The sequence below is a fragment of the Callithrix jacchus genome, chromosome 4, assembly GCF_049354715.1.
Source record: "Callithrix jacchus isolate 240 chromosome 4, calJac240_pri, whole genome shotgun sequence".
NCBI classification, from domain to species: domain Eukaryota; kingdom Metazoa; phylum Chordata; class Mammalia; order Primates; family Cebidae; genus Callithrix; species Callithrix jacchus.
This window is the reverse complement of record NC_133505.1, coordinates 144,643,167-144,662,162: the sequence shown is the minus strand read 5'-3', so window position 1 is coordinate 144,662,162 and position 18,996 is coordinate 144,643,167. Positions and strand designations below refer to the sequence as shown.

Genomic DNA, 18,996 nt, shown 5'->3' with positions numbered 1-18,996 from the left:
GCAGGGGCTTGAGCTTGAGGATCGGGCCTGGCCCTCATACGGTTATGATTTGTGAAAAGCTGCCTTGCTACCGTGGATGAGAGATGCGTGCATGGCTCAGGTGCGCCTCAAAATAAAGCTGCTTCAGAAGCACAGCCTCTCTTAATCGTTCTTTATCCGAGCCTTTCTTTTTCTTTCAGTATTCATCAATTGAAAACATCACAATCTGTTCTTTAATAATTTATTTTTTAATGTTGTCTCTTGTGAAAAGTTACATTTATTTATGAAAACTTGAAGAAATCCAACAATATATGGCTTCCTATTAGGGACAATTAAATGTGCAAATTTCAAATGCTTTTTAAAATAAGTATAAATAATTCCATTTTTTCACATTAAGAATGGAAATAATGATCAATACAAAATATTAAGATATTGACTTTAAGAGAATTCAGTGAAAATACTGAAGTCTATTTGATATGTTTGAAAAGAAATTATAAAGATTTGTCTGGGAAAAAACGTAGGGAGCTTTAAGGGGAAAGCATGTTTAATAATATGAGGAAAGGCTGTGTAGAGTTATGAATCACAAGTATTTTCAGGTCATAAGTACAGACCCCCAAAATGGCAGCCTTTATCTCTGGGAAAAATGCATTTCCCCTCCTCTCTTTTTCTAGAGCAAATATGACAGCAACCACAAAGCACACAGAGAATGTGTAAGCCAACAACAGAAGGAGATTTCCTCATACTCATGGTTACTGGCTTTTGCTGTCCCAATACCAGGGTACCATGGGATGCAAGGGACTTCCCAGCCCCCCAGGACACAGTGTTAACACAGAAAATAAATTCCGTTGTACTTGGCATTGCCAAAGTGATCACAGGCAGAGGCGCGGCAACGCTGTTGTAGGGGGCCTTCAGGGGCAGGCTCACCTCGGTGGCCCCCTCACAAATGGCCACATCTTTCCCTGTGGTCATCCCCAGTCTCATCCCTGCTCCTTCTCTATCTCATCTCCAAGGAGGTAGGACACTCAGAGGCATTTACAGAACACAGAGGATGTTTTTTTATTACATAGCTGGAGTTTCATAAGGAGAAGCATGAAACTTGGATGAACATATATACCTTGGATGCAATTCCTTCTTTCCTGGGGAGGCAAAGCATATCAAAGAGGCCAATGTACTCCCTGTGGTCAGGAACTTGCCCACAACCTCACGCAAAGCAAAGTGTTCTCTCAAAAGGACACTGCAACATTTTCCCTGGAGCAGAAGGAATATCTTCACTTAAATAATCTTGAAGTTTGTAATAAAATAAATAAAGTGAGTTACACAAATAGGACTAGCGCTCCCTTTAAAAAGGCAGCTGGCTGAGTTTATGCAAGCAGTGTATATACAAGCTCATGCCCCAGCAACAACCAGAAAACAGGTTATTATTATTATTTAGCCTTTCTATGATACTTCTAGGGCAGCAGTTCAATATAATTTAAAAAAATCCCTCATTCATAATGTAAGGGTATATTATATATGTACACACTTTTACTCCTCAGTTCAAGCTAACTTCTTTAGAAGTAAAGACAATAATAACCCAAAGAGTTACACGTCTTCCCACTAAAATACTCTGATTCTTAAAAGGTGCATATTGTAAAGAGCAGCTTGTTTTTCTGTCAATGTGAACTTGTTCAGTCTCAGCAGCCTCAGAATCACAGTCCATGGATGGTTCTGCATTTCTGCCGGGTCCCCAGGAAAGGAACCAGGCCGGCAGGGAAAAACCACGAACTACAAACACTCTCTGAATACGTCCGTTTTCCCTGAGCTTCCTTGAGATTCTTGCAGAGGGCCTCGCTGCCATGAGCATCTTGGCTTCACATCACCAGGAGATGCTGGGAGAGAGCAGGGAGAATGGCTCTGGCTTCCCCAGCCCACCCGACTGCAAGTCTTTTCCCTTCTCAGCCAAGACGATGGGCCGGATGCAGGGGCCCTGGCCAGTCCTTGCACACCTTCCAAGTCCAAAGAAGTTCCTGGCCTCCTGCTTGGTAGGAGGAGGAACGTTGGGCTGAATCTGACATTATCCCTTGCCAGTTACAAGCTTTGCTTTCTAAGGCCACCGGGGAACACTCCCCAGTTACCAAACCTGAGCATCATGGGCACCATGAAGAGCTTATCTTCCCTCTTCTGCTCAGACACCCTTGAGCCACCACTGCGGTGGCAGCTGAGGGTTCAGAGGATAGCACCATGATGACTGGCAGCTGGAGGCCCCTATTCCGGCAGGAGCTGACCCACCTGTTTCCGGTTAGCCATACATCTGCTTGAACTGAAAGCACTCGTTGCAGTAGCCGTTGCATTTGGCATTGCCAAAGTGATCACAGGCCGGGGCCCGGCAGCGCTGCTTGGGGGGGTCTTCAGGGGCAGGCTCACCCCGGTGCGCCCCCAGGCCCATCCGCTGGTTGGGACGCTGGCACTCCATGCAGAGTTCCTCGCTGCGGCAGGCCAGGATGTTCTTGCAGGAGGCCCGGGCGCACTTGGGCCTTGAGGTGCTCTGTGTGGTTCGAGGCACATCTCTGTGCTGGCTCGATCTCTGAGTGGAAAGAACAGAAAGAACTATTGCTCACGTGTCTTTGAGAGAGTGCAGTGAAATCTCACTGGATAGTGTGGAGTCTACAAAGAGCTGTACATGCCTGAGCTAGGGAACAAGAGAGCACTGCCGTCTATGAGCCAGAGGTCTCCAAGGACGCTTCCTCCCAATCCCAAGGAGAGCTGACTGGGCCCCCAGGAAGGCTGAGGAACATCACCAAGCCCAAGTTGGCTTGCAAATGTCCCCTGGCTCTCTTCTGCTGGGACCAATAACCACTGTTCTTACTTAGATAGCTTCCCTACCATTCTATGAACAGGCGACACACCTATCTGTCTAAGCTGGCTTTTCTGATGTGCCATTAACCAGAGGCCCCTGGGAAGCTCTGCCTGTTCACTCCTTGTGATAAAGGATTATTTAAGAAGGGCTGCTTTTTAGATGTCTGTGCTTCTACAATCAAAGAAGCCTCTGATTGCCATCTGGCATTTTGGAGGCTTGAAGTTTTATGCAATGCCCGTGTTTCTTTGTTTTTAAAATAAATCCTACAGTATAGTTGGGGCATGAAAATCAGTGGTAGCATTTCTGACCTGGGGGGCCACAGTGATGTGGACGTTTCCCTTCAGGTTCTGAACTAATCCTTTATCGTGAGGAGACAGAACCTGGCAGAGAGGACAGTCTGCTTGTCACTATTGGAAGAAAACGTTTCAACAAAAAGCAGCGAACACAAGGGAGGGAGGGGAAGCTCCTGAAAATGTCTCACCAGCTGCTCTTCTGTCCTTTTGGCCTCATGAAATCTCTGATTCTGAGCTTCGATGAAACACTTCTGGCAGTATCCTTCAAACATGGTGCTTCCGAGGGTGCCGCATTCCCTCCCCAGGCACGGAACGGTGTTCTGGAACCTGGAGGCTGTGGGACTGGCTTTCCCTGAGGCAGCGGCAAAATCTACAGGAGAGTGGATCCTAATTAGTACCACACAGGGGTCCCCCAGATAGAGAGGTGCTGACATCAGAGAAATAAACGGGTGCCAAATACAGATTAGGCCAGCCTTAAATATCTATCTAGCTATCTAACTAGCTGGCTATATATATAAATATATAGCCAGCTAGCTATGTCCATCTATCTACTTACCTACTTAAATATACATATATTTAAATGTATCAATTCAGAAGAAATAACAGCATTATTATGGAAACATCTTTGGCTTTACAAATCTCTCATTTTGAACTTGGAGCACTGATTGGTCACAGGAGCAGGGCAAAGAGCAGGCATTACCTGGTCACCCTTCTTTTGAATTAGAGATTTCCAAAACCACGACTGTTCCCTTACGGTGTCAATAGACACCTTCCTTCTCTCCAGTTACTACTCTTCATATTTTAAGACTGTTCTATTATACCCAAGTTGCAAAAGAAGTTAAGTTTAAACTTAGACTATCTTAGATATCCCAGACTTGAATGGTCTAATAAAAGCAAATCCCATGAGCTCTGTCTACAGGGCGCTCTGGTTTTTGGAATGTGATATTAGGAGCTGCTGCAATCAGGCAGTGCCTTTTGCCTCCATGGGCGGGGTCCCATGCACAAGCCAGTAGAACAGCAAGGTAGGTTCTGACCATTCTGCCTGACTGCCCGCACTAGATTTTTTTCCCTTAAAGTTCAGGAACAAAACCCCTTCTTGACAGTAGCTACTATGTTAAGAAATCAACCATTTTACTCACATTTGTTTTCCCTGTACTCGATGAAACACAGGGTGCAAAAGCCCTTGTTTTCTGGAGTCCCAAAATACATGCAGCCAGCTTTTCTGCACTTGCTCGTCCCCGCCCTGTCCCCCGGAGTCCGTGCAGCTTGAGACAGGCAGCCAGCGGGGACGTCGTTTCCAGCTCTATGACGAGAATGTGGGGAGGGGCTCCGGACGAGCTGCGAGGGATCTGACTTGGAGCGCTGGTGACAGGAGGGAGGGAGGCTGGTGCTGAGGCTGGAGGAGGCCTCCGTCGTAGTCCTTTTGAAGCAAGTACTGCAGATCCCATTAAATGTCCTGGTAACGTCCTGGAGGCAGGCTTGGCACTTCCCGGGATCCAAGTGCCTGGTGTGGTCTGCGGCGTGGCTGGCGCGAAGTTGCCGGGCGTTGTGGCAACGTTCACAAAATCCATTGTGCTGCACGTTCAGTGTGAAGGGGCAGCCGGGGCTCCTGCACTTCATGGCAGTGGTCTCGCTGAACAAAAAGGGGCTAGGTGCTGTCGGTGGGGCTGAATGAGGCCCCCCAGCCGGCTCCTCGGGGTTCCACACCAAGGGCTCATAGGCTTCTCCCCGAGAGGCCCCGAGTGCCATGCCAGGGAGCACCTCAGGGCCCGGCTTGGAGTTCAGCTTTGGGAGTTTGTTTTGATTCTTTTGCCGCCTCTCTGAGCACTCATGGCATAATGGCTGGGTGTTCACAGACATGAAGAAGGGGCAGTTGGGCGTTTCACATTTTACATCCATGAGAGAAAGCTGGGGCATTGAAGGTTCCATGGGATTCTGGGCAAGCAGCTCCCTCCTCCCCTGCTCGCTGTTTTCCTGCCATTTCTTGTACTCATGCTGAACAAGTTCAAAGTAATCATCTACCAGATTGATTTCTTTGGGTAAATTAGCTTCATCCAACCTGAAGGCCAAAAGGAAAAAATATGTTTGAGATGAAACAAAATCACACACAAAGTTTTACATCATTTAGCCCATAGGACAAAGTTTTAGAATGTGGATTACGGCAAGAATCGTAGAACCATTCATTGAAATGCAGGCCTGTGATGAAGAGCTCACACTTTTCACATAACATGATCTGACACATTTTCTAGAGTCAAGAATGATGTCAGGTAGTTTGCTAAGACTTCCTTATTTTTAAAAATCACAGTTTCATTTAATCAATCTTGGTCCATCCAAAATTATAGATAGTTCTAAAACAAGGGCTAAGAAAATATCAGTTTACTTTCTAATTTCTCAGAGATCAAATTCTGAGTAAAACATGACTCAGGCTATTCGTCTGGGGACTAGTCTATTTTATAGTATTAACTACTTTGAAACTTTTTAGGTTGGGTATTTTGCTGTTACTAACTTTAATCCTGTGTCTGGTCTTCACCAGCATGAGCCGCCATGAGTAACTAAGACGCAGACACACTCAAAGGCACTGTCTGTTTACTGTTGACTCTAATTCGCTAATCTCCACTTTGAGAGACAGATGTCCTTCACGTGCTCAGAAACAGGCATCTCTTCCACATAAAGCCAATGTTTAAAGACCGGATACCTACACAATGGGCATTCTGGGGCTTTCCTCCCATTTCCACATGGCAGAATCATGAGCTGCAACTTAAACAACTTACAGTCCCTTCTATGTCTGATGTGCCCATTCTTACCAAGCAGCCAAGACAGAAAGGCTTTTGTTTCCAAGTGTTTTCACTTGCTAGTCTTTTTAATAAGTACTGGAGTAATTAAAATACAAACACACAAAACAACTATCCTAGATGTGTAAATGCACTTTAAAAACTCATAATTCTGCAATGGCACATCAGAAAAGCCAGCTTAGACAGATAGGTGTGTCGCCTGTTCACAGAATGGTAGGGAAGCTATCTAAGTAAGAACAGTGGTTATTGGTCCCAACAGAAGAGAGCCAGGGGACATATCTGGACTTTCAGGGTCCAGATATATAGGAAAATCATTATGGATAAATTACTTGTTTCGATTTGAAACAAGTTAGTAGTACCTTAGATAATCCTCTCTAACCATGCACAAGACTCTGAATTTGTTTCCCATTGGCAGAAACTGGCTGCAAATCACTCTACCATTGAGCTTCAGGGTGGCAGCAGCTCATGTGGCTGCGGTTGAAGATAGTTACAGATGACACAGGAGAGAGCTGAACATAAACTGCTTACTTTGCAGCATTAATGAGATGAGTTGTGCCATGGTCCCAGCCTTGGACGGGGATTTCTATCACCATCAAGTACTCTTTTAAGAGCTTATCCTTCATCTCATTTTCAGGATCTGTCAAAAAGTGAACTTTTAAGTCTTCAAATCTTCCTCGGTCTCTGTTAACGAGTGGAACAGCTCGAATTTCTAAGGGAAAAAAATAACACATAAGTAAAAGAATACTCTACTAAACAATGCCATATGTAAGTAGATCTCATTTTGAAAATGTCTCACAGATAAAATTTACAGAATAGAAAAGTGTTCTGAGCCACAGTGAAACCCAAATGGGAAAACAAAATGTGCTACACTCTAATATAAAAATGCACTATTGGCTGGGCGCAGTGGCTCATGCCTGTAATCCCAGCACTTTGGGGGCCCAAGGCAGGCAAATCACCTGAGGTTGAGAGTTCAACACCAGCCTGACCAACATGGAGAAACCTCGTCTCTATAAATTAAAAAAAAAAAAAAAATTTTTTTTGAAAAAAAAAAAAAAAAAAAAAAGGCATTGTTTCCAGGAAACTCACAGAATATTAACCAGCCTGGAGGTGGTGGATCTTATTGGTTAAAAGTCTCAGGCTTTAGAATCAGACTGACATGAGTTTGAATCCTGGCTTTGTCACTATCAAGCTGTGTGGCATTAGGCAGGTTATTTAACCTCTCTGAGCTTTAACTGTTTAATCTGTAAAATAAGGCTAACAAGGCCTACATCTCACAAGAATGCTAGGAGGATAAAAATGAAATAAAATAATACACCTAAAGCAGAGTACCTACTCCACATGAAGCTATTAGAGAGGCCAAGGTGGGAGACTGCTTGAGCCCAAGAGGTGGAGGCTGCAATGAGCTATGATTGCGCCACTGCACTCTAGCCTGAATGACAGAGGGAGGCCCTCCTCAAAAAGAAATTTAAAAAGCTAACCTCACAGGCATTTACTTGCTCCATACCAGGCACTGTATCAAGGGTGCTGTGCACCTTGATTTATCATGTATGAAAGTACTTGATTTTCCAAGTCATAGTCAAAACGGTATGGGGGTATTATGATTAGTGCTATTATATTACTCTTACTAACCAAGCAAGTCACAGCACTATATATTTAAATAAAAATAATCTACTTAAATAAGAGTGTTTCAATAAGAAGCAAAAGAGAAAACCCTGATGTTTCAGTATCTCGCAGAAGTTACAAGTGTGAATTAATGCAGTTTTCTCACCAGGTCCACTGTCCTTCAGGGTCACCAGGGGTACAAAGTGATGACTGTCATAGCCGAGAACAATGGGGTACCTATAACATTCCTGAGCAGGCCAGTGGAGAGGCAGGTAAATTCCACCCACTTTCAAAGGGGCAAAATTGGAACCTGATTCCAAACTTCTTAGCATTTTGTCTGTTCAAGGAAAGAAAAGAAAAATGAGGCCCTTAAGGTGACTTCCATCAAATTCCATTTAACTCTGTTACTTGAACTTTGGCAGTGGTTTTCTCTAAGAGCCAAGGCATTAAAGCTGAAAGCATTTAAGTACAGATACATGATCTGCAGGCATCTCACCTGAAATGACAATGATTGGCCTTCTGAGGATGTTGCAAAGGACAAATATGTGTATTTCTTCCAGTGAGTTGTACTGAAGCCCACTTCGGGCCACGGGTGTGTCTGTGGAAGCCATTTTGATAAGGGTGTCCCATTCATCATTCCAGTTCTAAGGGGAGGAGGTGAAAGAGGACAAAAAGCTTGAATGTACCCTGTACTCCTATGCTAAAGTCATTCTAACATCACTCCGCAATTATTCACTTATATAACTCAGCTTATTTTTCCCCTTTCATGAAACCATCATTCAAATGATCATCCTTTTTGCCCCATTTTGGTTTTCTTTCTTTACTCTTTTCTACTACAAGGCAAACTCAAAAGTTGGGGAGGACAGGGACAGCACCTGCTTACAAAAAAAAATCCCTGATGAGGTATCACATTGCAGCCCCTCATCCAAATGTTCACAAAAATTCCAAACTTGTGACTGAGGATGGTGAGGCATGTGTTGTAATGTTATTGGCTGGCTCAGCAAAGCTAAGGGCAATCAAACTGAAAAACAACAAAACACCAATGGAAAAGGCCATGAGCAGAAGACCTGCTGCTAGAGGGAACAGATCCACAGCTGGGAATCTGCTAACCAAAAGCAGTGGCAAAAGCCTTGGGTTAGTCCCATAGGTTTCTGGTGTTTTCCATTGAGTATGCTTCACTTAGGCAAATTCATATGACCTGGGCCATTAGATGCTACCAGAGGGCAGGGACTCACCCAGGGGTACCCTATGCCCACCATGGAGTTCTGTCAATAGATAATTAGGGGGCAATACATACCCGAGTGTCATAGCAAAGCCCCGTTTCCACAAATTCCTGAGATTTGAGAGACTCCAGTTGCCAGCGGAATTTAAAGTTGCGTGTGTCTGTTTCCTTGAGCGTGCTGAACAGCGCCTTCCTCAGTACCAAGTCTGTGTCCTGAACACCCCACATGTACTGAGAAGTGGCATGCATGAGGCAATTGCCATCACCTGAGGACAGAAAGGAGGAGAAGAGAAGGAAAATCAAGTTATCTGCATTTAAGGTCCAGCAAAGGTTTTCAGAATAAACCAGCCCTGCTACTGTGCTAGGTCATTGAGTGGTTTAATTTCCTAGTCAAGTACAAATTGGTATTTCACAAGATAATGACAGCTTTAAGGAAAAAACAGTTCTTTTCATTTTTCTTTTTAATGAATGACACCAACAGCAAAGGAGCCAGGGGACCTTGGTTCTAGCTTAACTCTGCTCCTAACTCATTTAGGTGACCTGGGGGAAATTCCTTAGGTTCTCTGGGCATTTTTCCTCTTTGTGAAATGAGGGCACTGAGTGATGATCTCTAAAGCCCCATCCCTTTCTACTATCCCCTGATTTGCTGGTGAAGGCACTGGCATTGCTGCTCTCTAATCCTAAGGAAGATCACACAGAGCAACATGCACAAACCAGGAAGCGGGCATGGCTTGCTAGACTGGGATGGTATGGCTATGACTCAATGGCAAATGACTTGACCATTCCCCTTTAGCCTTTGGGCCCTGGGAGTTTCCTCTCCTGGTGTGTAAAGTGAGGTTGGCAACACTGAATTACCTATGGCCTGCCAGTCCAGCTCTCAAAAACGCGTTATGCAAACCTGCTTGTTAGTAACTGTAAAGTACAAAAGTTAAAAAGCACCTGGGTGTCTACATTTGAAAATAATTCAGTATTTAGGGCTGACATTTTGAGAAAGAAAAAAAGCAGGTTGAATTGTATGCCATTCATTTGTGACCCTTCCAGTTTAAAACTCACAATTCAATGGGCTGCATTTTTTTCAACCTCCAAACAATAAATCTTTTGGGGAAACGTTTAAAACAAAAAAGTTAACTCCTTGGTATCTTTTGGCAAATACAAAATAATCTTTATAAAGAAAAGTTAAACTGTTTCTCATATTACTCTATAAGTAGGGCAATAATGCTATTTGAAATGTTATCAAATTATAATTACAGTCAAACTATAAAGAGACCAATAAAACCCTCAAATATGTATCCACAGCCAGTATTCCTTCAAGTTACACATTTAGAAAAACTAGCTAAGTAAGTATTCAAACAAATGGACAAAAAAGATCGCCCAAGCCTTGTGCCTTGGCAGACGTGTAGCAATGATTGCATTCTGTTGAAATTTCCCCTTTGCAAAATCTAGAGCAAAGATAAGGCTTTTTTTCTTCTTCTTGTGCTTACTTTCAGTTCTTTATTGAGATGCACCAGTATAAAATTCCCTAAGTAACATCTGGAATTCCCCAGTGCTAAGTTATTTGACTAGCAATTGAGCAACAGCTATTGTACTTTTTGTTCTGGTGTGTAGACATTTAAACTGCGAGGTGCACCCTGGACTTTCCAAGTGGGTGTGGTCAGGGTGAGCTGGAATAGGGCTACTCATTATACAAGTGAAATCGCTGCAGCCAATAGACGCTGGAATTTTTCACATGAAGTTTCAATTTTATGCCACCTACTCCCTTCCTCATTCACCACAGTCTCATATCCTCAAATGCAAACTTGTGAATCACCCCCTCCCCAGATATTGCCTTTGAATAACCCTCCTATCAACGGAAAGATTATTATTATTTTTTTAAAAGGTGCTAATCAAAATCAAAGAAAAAAAAGTCATTTGTATTCCTCCCTCCCGATATCCTTTCTTCCACATTTAGACTCTTAAGGAGTTTTCTAGAAAGTGAAGAAACAAAAGGATTCTGAGTCTAAAAATGATTTCCCAAAAAACGTTACCAAAATGCACCTGGCTTTTGTAGTTTTATTTGTAGTGTGACTCCTTGTTGATTTCAATGACATGTTTGCAAAATAAGTGTTTCCTATTTATAGTCCCTTTTTTTTTCCTAGTGGAAATCGAGCATTTCCTATCTTAAGGAAACAAGGCAAAAAGTCAGTTAATTTTCTTAATAAGGTTTCCCCCTTCCTACCACATTTTTAATTCAGCAGAATCTTTCTTTCCAACTCCCCCAAAGTTTACTCTATCTCTTTTTAGTAACAAAATGGGAGAGGATTAAAACCACAAATTGTCAGGCACATAAACCCCATGATGACTTTACATAATTACCTACCTCTATGTATCACTTAATTTAATGCCAAGAATAATGCAGACAGTAGCTATCCCTAGTTTTCTTTCTACCTATGTTTCTAAGAATCAGTGTTTCATAAATCTAGGCAAGCTGTTGAAGCAATGTACAAGACCCCCCAGAATCAAAATTTAAAAACCCACATCCACCAATCACTCTAAGTTACCCAAGTCAAAAAAAGCCAAAGTTAATGTACCAATTAAGTTAATTAAGTCAGTGTTCTTATCGTAATCATTGTCAACAATGATTTTCTGCTCTTGGACATCTTACTTTTATTAGGATGGTTTGGGACTGTCACAGATTTAAGTATCTGAGATTCCTGGTCTTATGTAGTCTATGAGCATTTAATTGATCTTGTACAGTCCACTTGCTTATTGTAATAATTATCCACATCCATAGAGTAGAATTTTGTGCCTGCATGAAACTGTATGCAACAGACACTCCTGTTGATGCACAGATTCTTATCCAAGGGAAATGATTAAAAAATAAAGCAGTAAAGCTTGGAATAGGAAATAGCTACTCCTGGTAAAGGCCATTGGCAGAACAGCACAGGCAGGAAGGATTTCAGTGACTAGGAACCTCTAAAAATAATGAAGGTGAAGTCTAAAACTCATGCTAAAAATCTCAGCATCGATCTATTTCACACTGCAGGGCATAGGCAGTAGAACCAGGTCAGAGAGGAGGAGGAGACAAAAGAAATTCCTCATGTCTTCAACAGCCATTCACTGGTTAACCCATAAAATGCTACCAATTCGAGAGGCATAAGAACATCACACGCATTTTCTAATGACAGTGGGAAACAAACGTACTACCAGTTTTCACACCATGCTTTTCTTTTGAACTTAAGGCTATTAACATTTCCATTACGAGCCAGTGAAGGGTATTTTACAGATGATTAAACATTTGCAAGCATTAGAAACAAATCACCTAATTGGAGTATTAAAAACGCATTCTCCAAGCCTCAATGTGCTCTGCAATATACACAATCAGAAAATATCCTTAATAAATAGATTCACAAAACAAGTCAGCTCTTATCACATGTCCCGTATAGAGTTTCTACACTAAAGTGTCTACTAAATCTCAAGAGATTTGAGTTTGGGCTTGTGCTATTAAAGCTCCATGAATGGGGACCCAGCAAGCAGAAGCTATCACCCAGGCAAAAGAAGCACAACAGAGCAAGTCTTACCATTCGTTTTCAGCGCTACAAGCTTCCTGACTTCCCGACACCAGTTGAGTTTCTTCTGGCTTTCCAGGGAAGCCTGGATGTTTCTGTCGATGAGGGCTTTGTGGATGATCTCCCGAAATTGAGGACAAAACTGGCAAGTTCTGAACATTTCCAGTGTGTATCGGTGCATGGTTTTAAAATGATGAATGATCCCATTCGTAGGTTTAAAAATATCTTCTGGAGTTCTCTCCCGTATCTTCACAGCTTTCCGCATGTTGCTCAAATACAAAGCCTGAGGAAGGACTTGTTCGGCCATTGTGCTCTCCAGCACCTGAAAAGGAAAGAAAAAAAAACAGCCATTCCATTAGCCTGACTTTGATATGACTCCTATATACCTGTCTGCAGGAAACCCCAGTGTTTGATCTTGTCATTACCCTGATCTGTAGGCAAAAGATCTTAGCACCTCTACTCCCGGGATACTAGCTGGCCCAGAGATTAACTCACACTGGGCTGTTTTAAGTTACATCACTTTAAAAGATTAGTCTAAATAAGGGACGGAAGGCAGAGAGTGGGTACTGAGGAGGAGGGGAATAACCTGTGTTTTCAGTAACGTTTGTCAGGGAGCCAACCCTGTCTGTCAGCAACAGGTACTGCTCCTCAAAATCAACTGAAGCTCCTGTTTCATTCTGAGACCACGCTGAACAGCGCTGGATTTGGGGAGTACCGGATGCCAGTTAAGGGCTCAATGTAGCCCCGACAAGTCTATAGCTCCTTCCCTTCAGACCACCACCAAGCAATCCTGCCCTTGGGCAAACTCTTGAGTAATCACTCCCTCCCTATGCTGGTAAACTATTTTATGAAAAATCTTGCAATTTTATGCTGTCATTTAGGCTCCTGGTTGGTGTTTCCTCTTTAGCCCCAAAGAGAAGTATTTCAGTGTTTATTCATAAAGTTTATTCTGATGTTTATAAAGAGTTAAAGCGGAATGTTTTCTAATCAACAACAAAAAAACCACTTCCAGCAAGATGCACTGCAATTTTAAGAGCAGTCAACATTCCTTCAGAACCTTCCCACCAGACTTCATATCAGAATAAGAAACAGACTAATAATAGGCTGGGCACGGTGGCTCATGCCTATAACCTGGCACTTTGGGAGGTCGAGGTGGGAGGATCACTTGGGCTCAGGAGTTTGAGAATAGACTGGGCAACATATTGAGACCTAGGTCTCTACAAAAACAAAAAATGAAAAACCACAAAATAATAACAGAACAATAAATTCTGTACTTCCAAGAACAGATATTGAAGCTCAATCATTTCAACTCAACTGCCAATAAAATTCTGTCATCACCTTCCAGGTCCTAACACAGATGCATGTCTGCCCAGTTTTTCACCCTGAAATCTTTAAGCATAAGCAACTAGCAGAAGGAATGAAAGTCTAGAAGCAGACAAGGAAGGAAGTTTCCACCAGGAGGCCACTCCAGCAAATGAAGGAGGAAAGGGGCAAAGACCAGCATCTACAACCCATGCCAACAGCTCAGAATGATGTGAATTAACATAATGTGGGATTTCTCCAGTACGGAACCGCGTGGAGAGCCAGCTCTGGTTCGCTAGCCCTTTGTAGGGTGCCTGGCCACACTTCCTAATTTCCAAGACGATGAAGATGTTTTCAGAGCACAAAGACATTCTCTAGGAAATTTCACAGAGATTATTAATTCCACTCCTGCAGCAACCTATTTGTCAGGGCAACTCTCCAGTTGATAAAATGTTAAACCTATGGAAGAGGGAGGAGAAGAAACCTAGATTTTAGGGTAGCTACTCCTGGGTGGGTCTAGGCTCTCTTAACACCATTGATAAGGTGGTCTAAATTCTTGTGGCCCACTCAAAGGAGAGAGGTTGGACTTAGATGACCCATGGTTTCTCCTGAGGAGTTTTCTGGTGATAGTTTTAGATTGGGATTCTTAATCTGATTGCTGGGAAAGGCATAGGGGGAGTCATTCTCCAGATCAGATGGTGTTTTCCTTTGATATCAGCCATCCACTACAGGTGAAATTGGGCAAAATCATAGCAGAACAAAAAATAACACATATACCTTTCCTTTGTGGCACAGCAAAAGTCTCTTTCACAATATTGTCCATCCATCAGTCTGTCCATCCATTCCCCCCACCCACCCACCCATGCACCCATCCACCCATCCACCCAACAAGCCCTACCTGACCACCTAATGAAGGCCAACACCATCCTTGATGAGGGACTAAAAGTCAAAGATGGCCTTATTTCCTTGAAACCACACTACCACCTTAGTGTGCAGCTAAGGCAATGGAGTTACAGGTACTGCTTAGATCCCACAGCCATTCAAGGGCAAAGTTTAGCCTAGCAGCCAGGTCTTTCAACATCTGCCCCTTGCAATCCCACAACACCAAAGCTGCGGCTACAGTGCCTGCCACAATCAGATGGAAAGAGATGGGCAGGAGAAAGATTTTAAACAAAAGAGGTGCTATCTCTTTTTGCTTGTCTGACTCTTATTTTTCTCTTCCAAATCTAAAGATTTTTCACCAAAGATCTAAAATAGTGAGGGCTGTAAACCATAGGCAAGATATGCAAATGTCAATACTGGACACCCCAGTGAGCTCGCATTGGTAGGTTTAGCCTTGCACAGCCTGTAAAGTTGAAATCAAATCCTTAGAAATCAAAACCCACTGCCCAAGTTTCCAGTTCTTGGACTTCTCCACACTTAAGATTAAAGAACAAATGTTTCAGATACATTTTAAAGTGTCAAACAATGCAATATTACCCTTAACTTTTTTTTTTTTTAACATTTGTTACTTCGCTGTCTTATTTAAAGGTAATTTCTCAACTTCTGTCACTAGGATCAATGGGATTCTAAAGAAATTCTCCATTCCTCAAACTCTTCTCCTCGTTTTATTTTTCTACTATGGGGGGACATTTTTGTTCGTGTTGTGGAAATTGATGAATTATTTATCAACAAATACCTCATCCAAATTTGGGGAAGTGCCTCTCCAAAAAAAATAAAAAATAGTACAAAGAATTGAAAAAAAAATCAAAGCAGCATCTTAAACAATGAGAATGAGGCATTCATTGGCTGCTCAATAATCTGGTACATTAAGGTTGCGAGTCCAGAAGCCCCTTTAATTAGTGATGATTCTGCCAAAATGCTGCTCTGAGACACTTGACCAGACGGGCTTTCCAAGGAAAGAAGATCTAAGGCGAACAGAACTGAAAACAAAGCGGGCTCGAAAAGAGTTAAGCTCCTTCCTTACTTAATGCCACTGCTTTCCTGAGAGGCCAGGTGGCAGGAAGTGGGACGACCCCAGCTGACAAAGACAGTCTGACTGTGGGGTAGGGGCTGGAGCAGGGGCCTGCAGCTCACTGCTAAAGTGGAGCCCCCCAAAGGCAGGCCAGCGACCCACGTCTACATGCAGACTTCTCTTACATTGTTGCAACTAGAAAAGCTGGACCCCGCTCCGGGACCTCAACCCCCTGGACCGACCCCTGAGCGTCTGCGAAGCTGTCCCTGAAACTGAGGCCCCGCCCCCCCCCACCTCCGCCGGGCAGCCTGCCACTGCGGTACCCCACGCCCCGTCGGGCTGATTCTGCACAATCTGGGAAAAAGCCCCAGCGCTTCTGCAATTCCTACGTGGCCATAGGCATGCAGCGCTTGACTCCAAAAACGACTCCAGAAAAGAAGCAAAGCACCAACGACCACCCGATCAGAGGGCCCGAGGGGCGCCTCTACACCAGTCAGCTGCAGCTTAAGTTCGGTGCATTATCTGAAAGGAACAGCTGGTTGGAGGTATCCCGGGATGTCACTCCAACATCTGGAGCGGCGATCTCAACTCCCAGCACTTCAAAACCCAGACAGAAACAAACGGCCAACAAACTCCCCCACCAGGACGGTTGCAAAACCAATACCAGGTAGACGGTGCCAGCCTGGGGGTCGCCGCTCAACATGCACCCGCAGCCCTTGGCCGCGGTTAGCCCAAGGCAGGCGGCTCGGGGAGGCGCGGCGGTTACCTCTCCGGGCCCCGCGATTTTTTTGCAAAGTCCCAAGTCCTGGTCAGAACACGCGTGCGCCGCAGGCGGGGGTCGGGGCAGGGACCCGGCGGAGGCGACGCTCCATGGACGCCCGTAGTCGGGCTAGCTCGCTGGCAGGGTCGGCTGGAGGTGTGATCTCTCCTGGCGGCTCGCTGCGCTCGGCCCGCCACGGAGGCTGCAGACTGCGCAGTCTGCGTTTCCCCGTTTCAGATGTACTGACGGGGATTTCCACGGGACTTTCCAAAGTCACGTGACTCTCTCTGGTCAGGGGCTGCGAATCGCGTCGCTTCCGCTGTCGGCCGCCAGGAGGCGCAGGTGAGGAGTGCTCGGTGCGAAACGGCCCCAGGCCCCGCCCCCTTCTTTCCCGGCCCGCCCCTTCCCGGCCCCGCCCGGTCCCTCTGGAGAAACTCCCTCGCCCCGCCCCGGGGTGTCCCCGCGTGAGTCACCTGGGCATTTCGGAAGCTGGGGTCACGTCACATCCATGTGGAAATCGCGGTGATGGGAACTGGAAATGAAATAGGTTCTTTTTCGCAGTCGTTTTTCTGCAGAAAATCATCAACTGTGGAGAAGAAGAAGGGAAATAAGAAAGAAAGAAAACCCTAAAAACCACCCTGGCGCCCGGGCCCGCAGGCCTTGGGCCGGCTTTGAAAAGTTTGGGTTGTGCACGTGATAAGCGCTTAGGCGGGAACCCCAAACAGGACCCGGGCGGGGATTTCGAGAAAAAGCAGCAGAGACAACCTTTGGTCGCTGACTGCATTGTTCCTGCCAGCTCTGGACCCCAGACTGCGTGAGATGTAGGTCCCAGGGGATACCCGACCCCGTGGCCCCAGTCTTAGGTAAATTTAGGAATGAGAACAACCCTCAGCCCTATGCTGCGCTTGCTTCATTTCCCCTTCTCTATTTCTGCCCACCAAACATCCAGCTGGCATTGCATTCAAGCAGCATTTCAGCTTAGAAATTGCTTCTAGTCCATCACGGTGCTTGGCACGTGTCTCCAAGGCTTTATTAGGTGTGTTTTTAGTTGTCCTGATAATCAGTTCACCCTAGGGTGCTGATGGCTGATAATACTGGAGCTCCCTTCCCCACCCCCAGGCGTTGCACAGGGAGGGTGACTTATGTGGAGATGGGTGTAGCCCCCTGGGCAGAGGGCCCCTGGTGCAGGTGTGGTGCAGGGAGCGGTTTTAGGGTGCTTTTACTCCCTTAGTGCCCTCTAAGCACGGGACCCTTTGGACCATTTACTAAATTGGCTAAACTAGAACCAGATGGAAATACTCTGTACTATGGGCCCTTTAATTAAATTTAAGAATACTCATCAGGCCATATATCACAGATTCTGAATTTTAAAAGTATCCTCCTCTCACTAGTAAGGACCTGCAGTGATAAGGGCAGGGGCTGGGTGGAGGGTGGGCACTTTTTTGGCAAAGAGAGTTTAGAGCAGAGAGTCACTAGTGTCCTCTTCGAAGACTAGTCCCGGTCTTTTAATTCCCACTGTGGAATTTCTTCCAGTTCCAAACCTCTTGTTATTTGTCCTCTCTTCTTGTTCACAAATGTGGTTAGCTGTCAACATTCAAACAATGGATAGTCAGCTATCCATTGTAAATAGATCTCCCTGGAGTCCAGGACTAGCCAAAATGATGGGGTCTAAAATGTAATTTATCAAGTACTTGCTATATGCTTATATATGCTTTTTATATGAAGAATTTGGAGCTTGAGGCATTTGCCCAGTTTCCACAACCAAAAGGGGCAGAGTTGCCAGTGGCATAAAGCCTGTGTTACTCCAAAGCCCATATTGATCAGTCTTATTAGACCATTCTCAGGAAAGATCCTGTGAGACAGGGACCCAGCCTCTCCAGTAAAACAGCCCAACACGCATCCTGGACAGAATGTGGCTTCAAAGGTAGAAGGGTCTTGGTTCCACCTTCAGGAAACCTCCTGGGCTTCAGTTGTGCTGATAGCAGAAGATACTGCGTCGGAAAAAACACCCTGCCTGAATCGTTAATCCTCACAGCACTCTCCCGATGGTGTCCTTTGTAAACAGAGTTGGCCTGCTCCCTCTCAGCTCTGTCTGCCACCATGGCTTCAATTCCTCCTGCGGCTTCCATTGCCCTGTCTGTCTCACGTCTTGCTGTGTGGTGTGATGAACTGGGAGTGCAGTAAAGAGGAGTGACAAGCCCAAGGGGCCATGTTCATACCTGCCACTGCCGATTGTCCTGATGTAACTGCTTTGTCATCTTGCCTGCCAGGATTCATGACAAGGTAATAGCAGTCAGATGCAGGAATGGTCTGAAGCCCTTAGTTTTGTTCAAACTCCACTTTCCATGATTCTGCTACTGGACTTGTGAATTGCCCATTCCCACCCCTAGGCAGCTTTTACTGCCCTTTCCACCTTCCAAATCAGCTGCTGTGTTGGGCTGTGCCCTTGGCTTTCCCCTTTCTATTATGTAACACATGGACCAGACCAATGACAATTTTCTTGATGAATCAGAAGGAAAGAATAGAAGAGAAGGAGAGAGTATAGTGGAGTGACTTCTTCTGAAAAAAAGGGGAAATACAATTTGGAGAGATTTGTTGAGTTGAAACCAAAGAGCTATAGAGTGCCCAAAAGCCTTGAAGGAGACTTTAATTTGAGCTACAGCTCTTGCCAAGATGGACAGAACTCTTTAATGAAGAGAGAATATTTATTA

The 18,996-nt window shown here is 44.7% G+C and overlaps 1 protein-coding gene across 5 annotated transcripts; it reads right to left on the bottom strand.

The window, feature by feature from the left end:
* Positions 1 to 208: 208 nt before the first annotated feature.
* Positions 209 to 16,886, bottom strand: TNFAIP3 (TNF alpha induced protein 3). Of its 5 annotated transcripts, XM_035296838.3 has the most exons (10): positions 16,190 to 16,498; positions 12,282 to 12,591; positions 8,800 to 8,990; positions 7,999 to 8,146; positions 7,669 to 7,839; positions 6,429 to 6,609; positions 4,248 to 5,167; positions 3,297 to 3,478; positions 2,248 to 2,542; positions 209 to 1,227 (listed from the first exon to the last, which is right to left on the bottom strand). In XM_035296838.3, exons 1-9 carry the CDS (start codon positions 16,226 to 16,228, stop codon positions 2,258 to 2,260), a joined length of 2,427 nt encoding a protein of 808 aa, XP_035152729.1. In that variant the 5' UTR covers positions 16,229 to 16,498; the 3' UTR covers positions 209 to 1,227; positions 2,248 to 2,257. The 5 variants fall into 5 exon arrangements, with proteins under 5 accessions (XP_035152729.1, XP_035152731.1, XP_035152728.1 ...); XM_035296840.3 differs by lacking the exon at positions 16,190 to 16,498 and adding an exon at positions 16,759 to 16,886 and having other exon boundaries at positions 209 to 2,542; XM_035296837.3 differs by having other exon boundaries at positions 209 to 2,542.
* Positions 16,887 to 18,996: the final 2,110 nt, after the last annotated feature.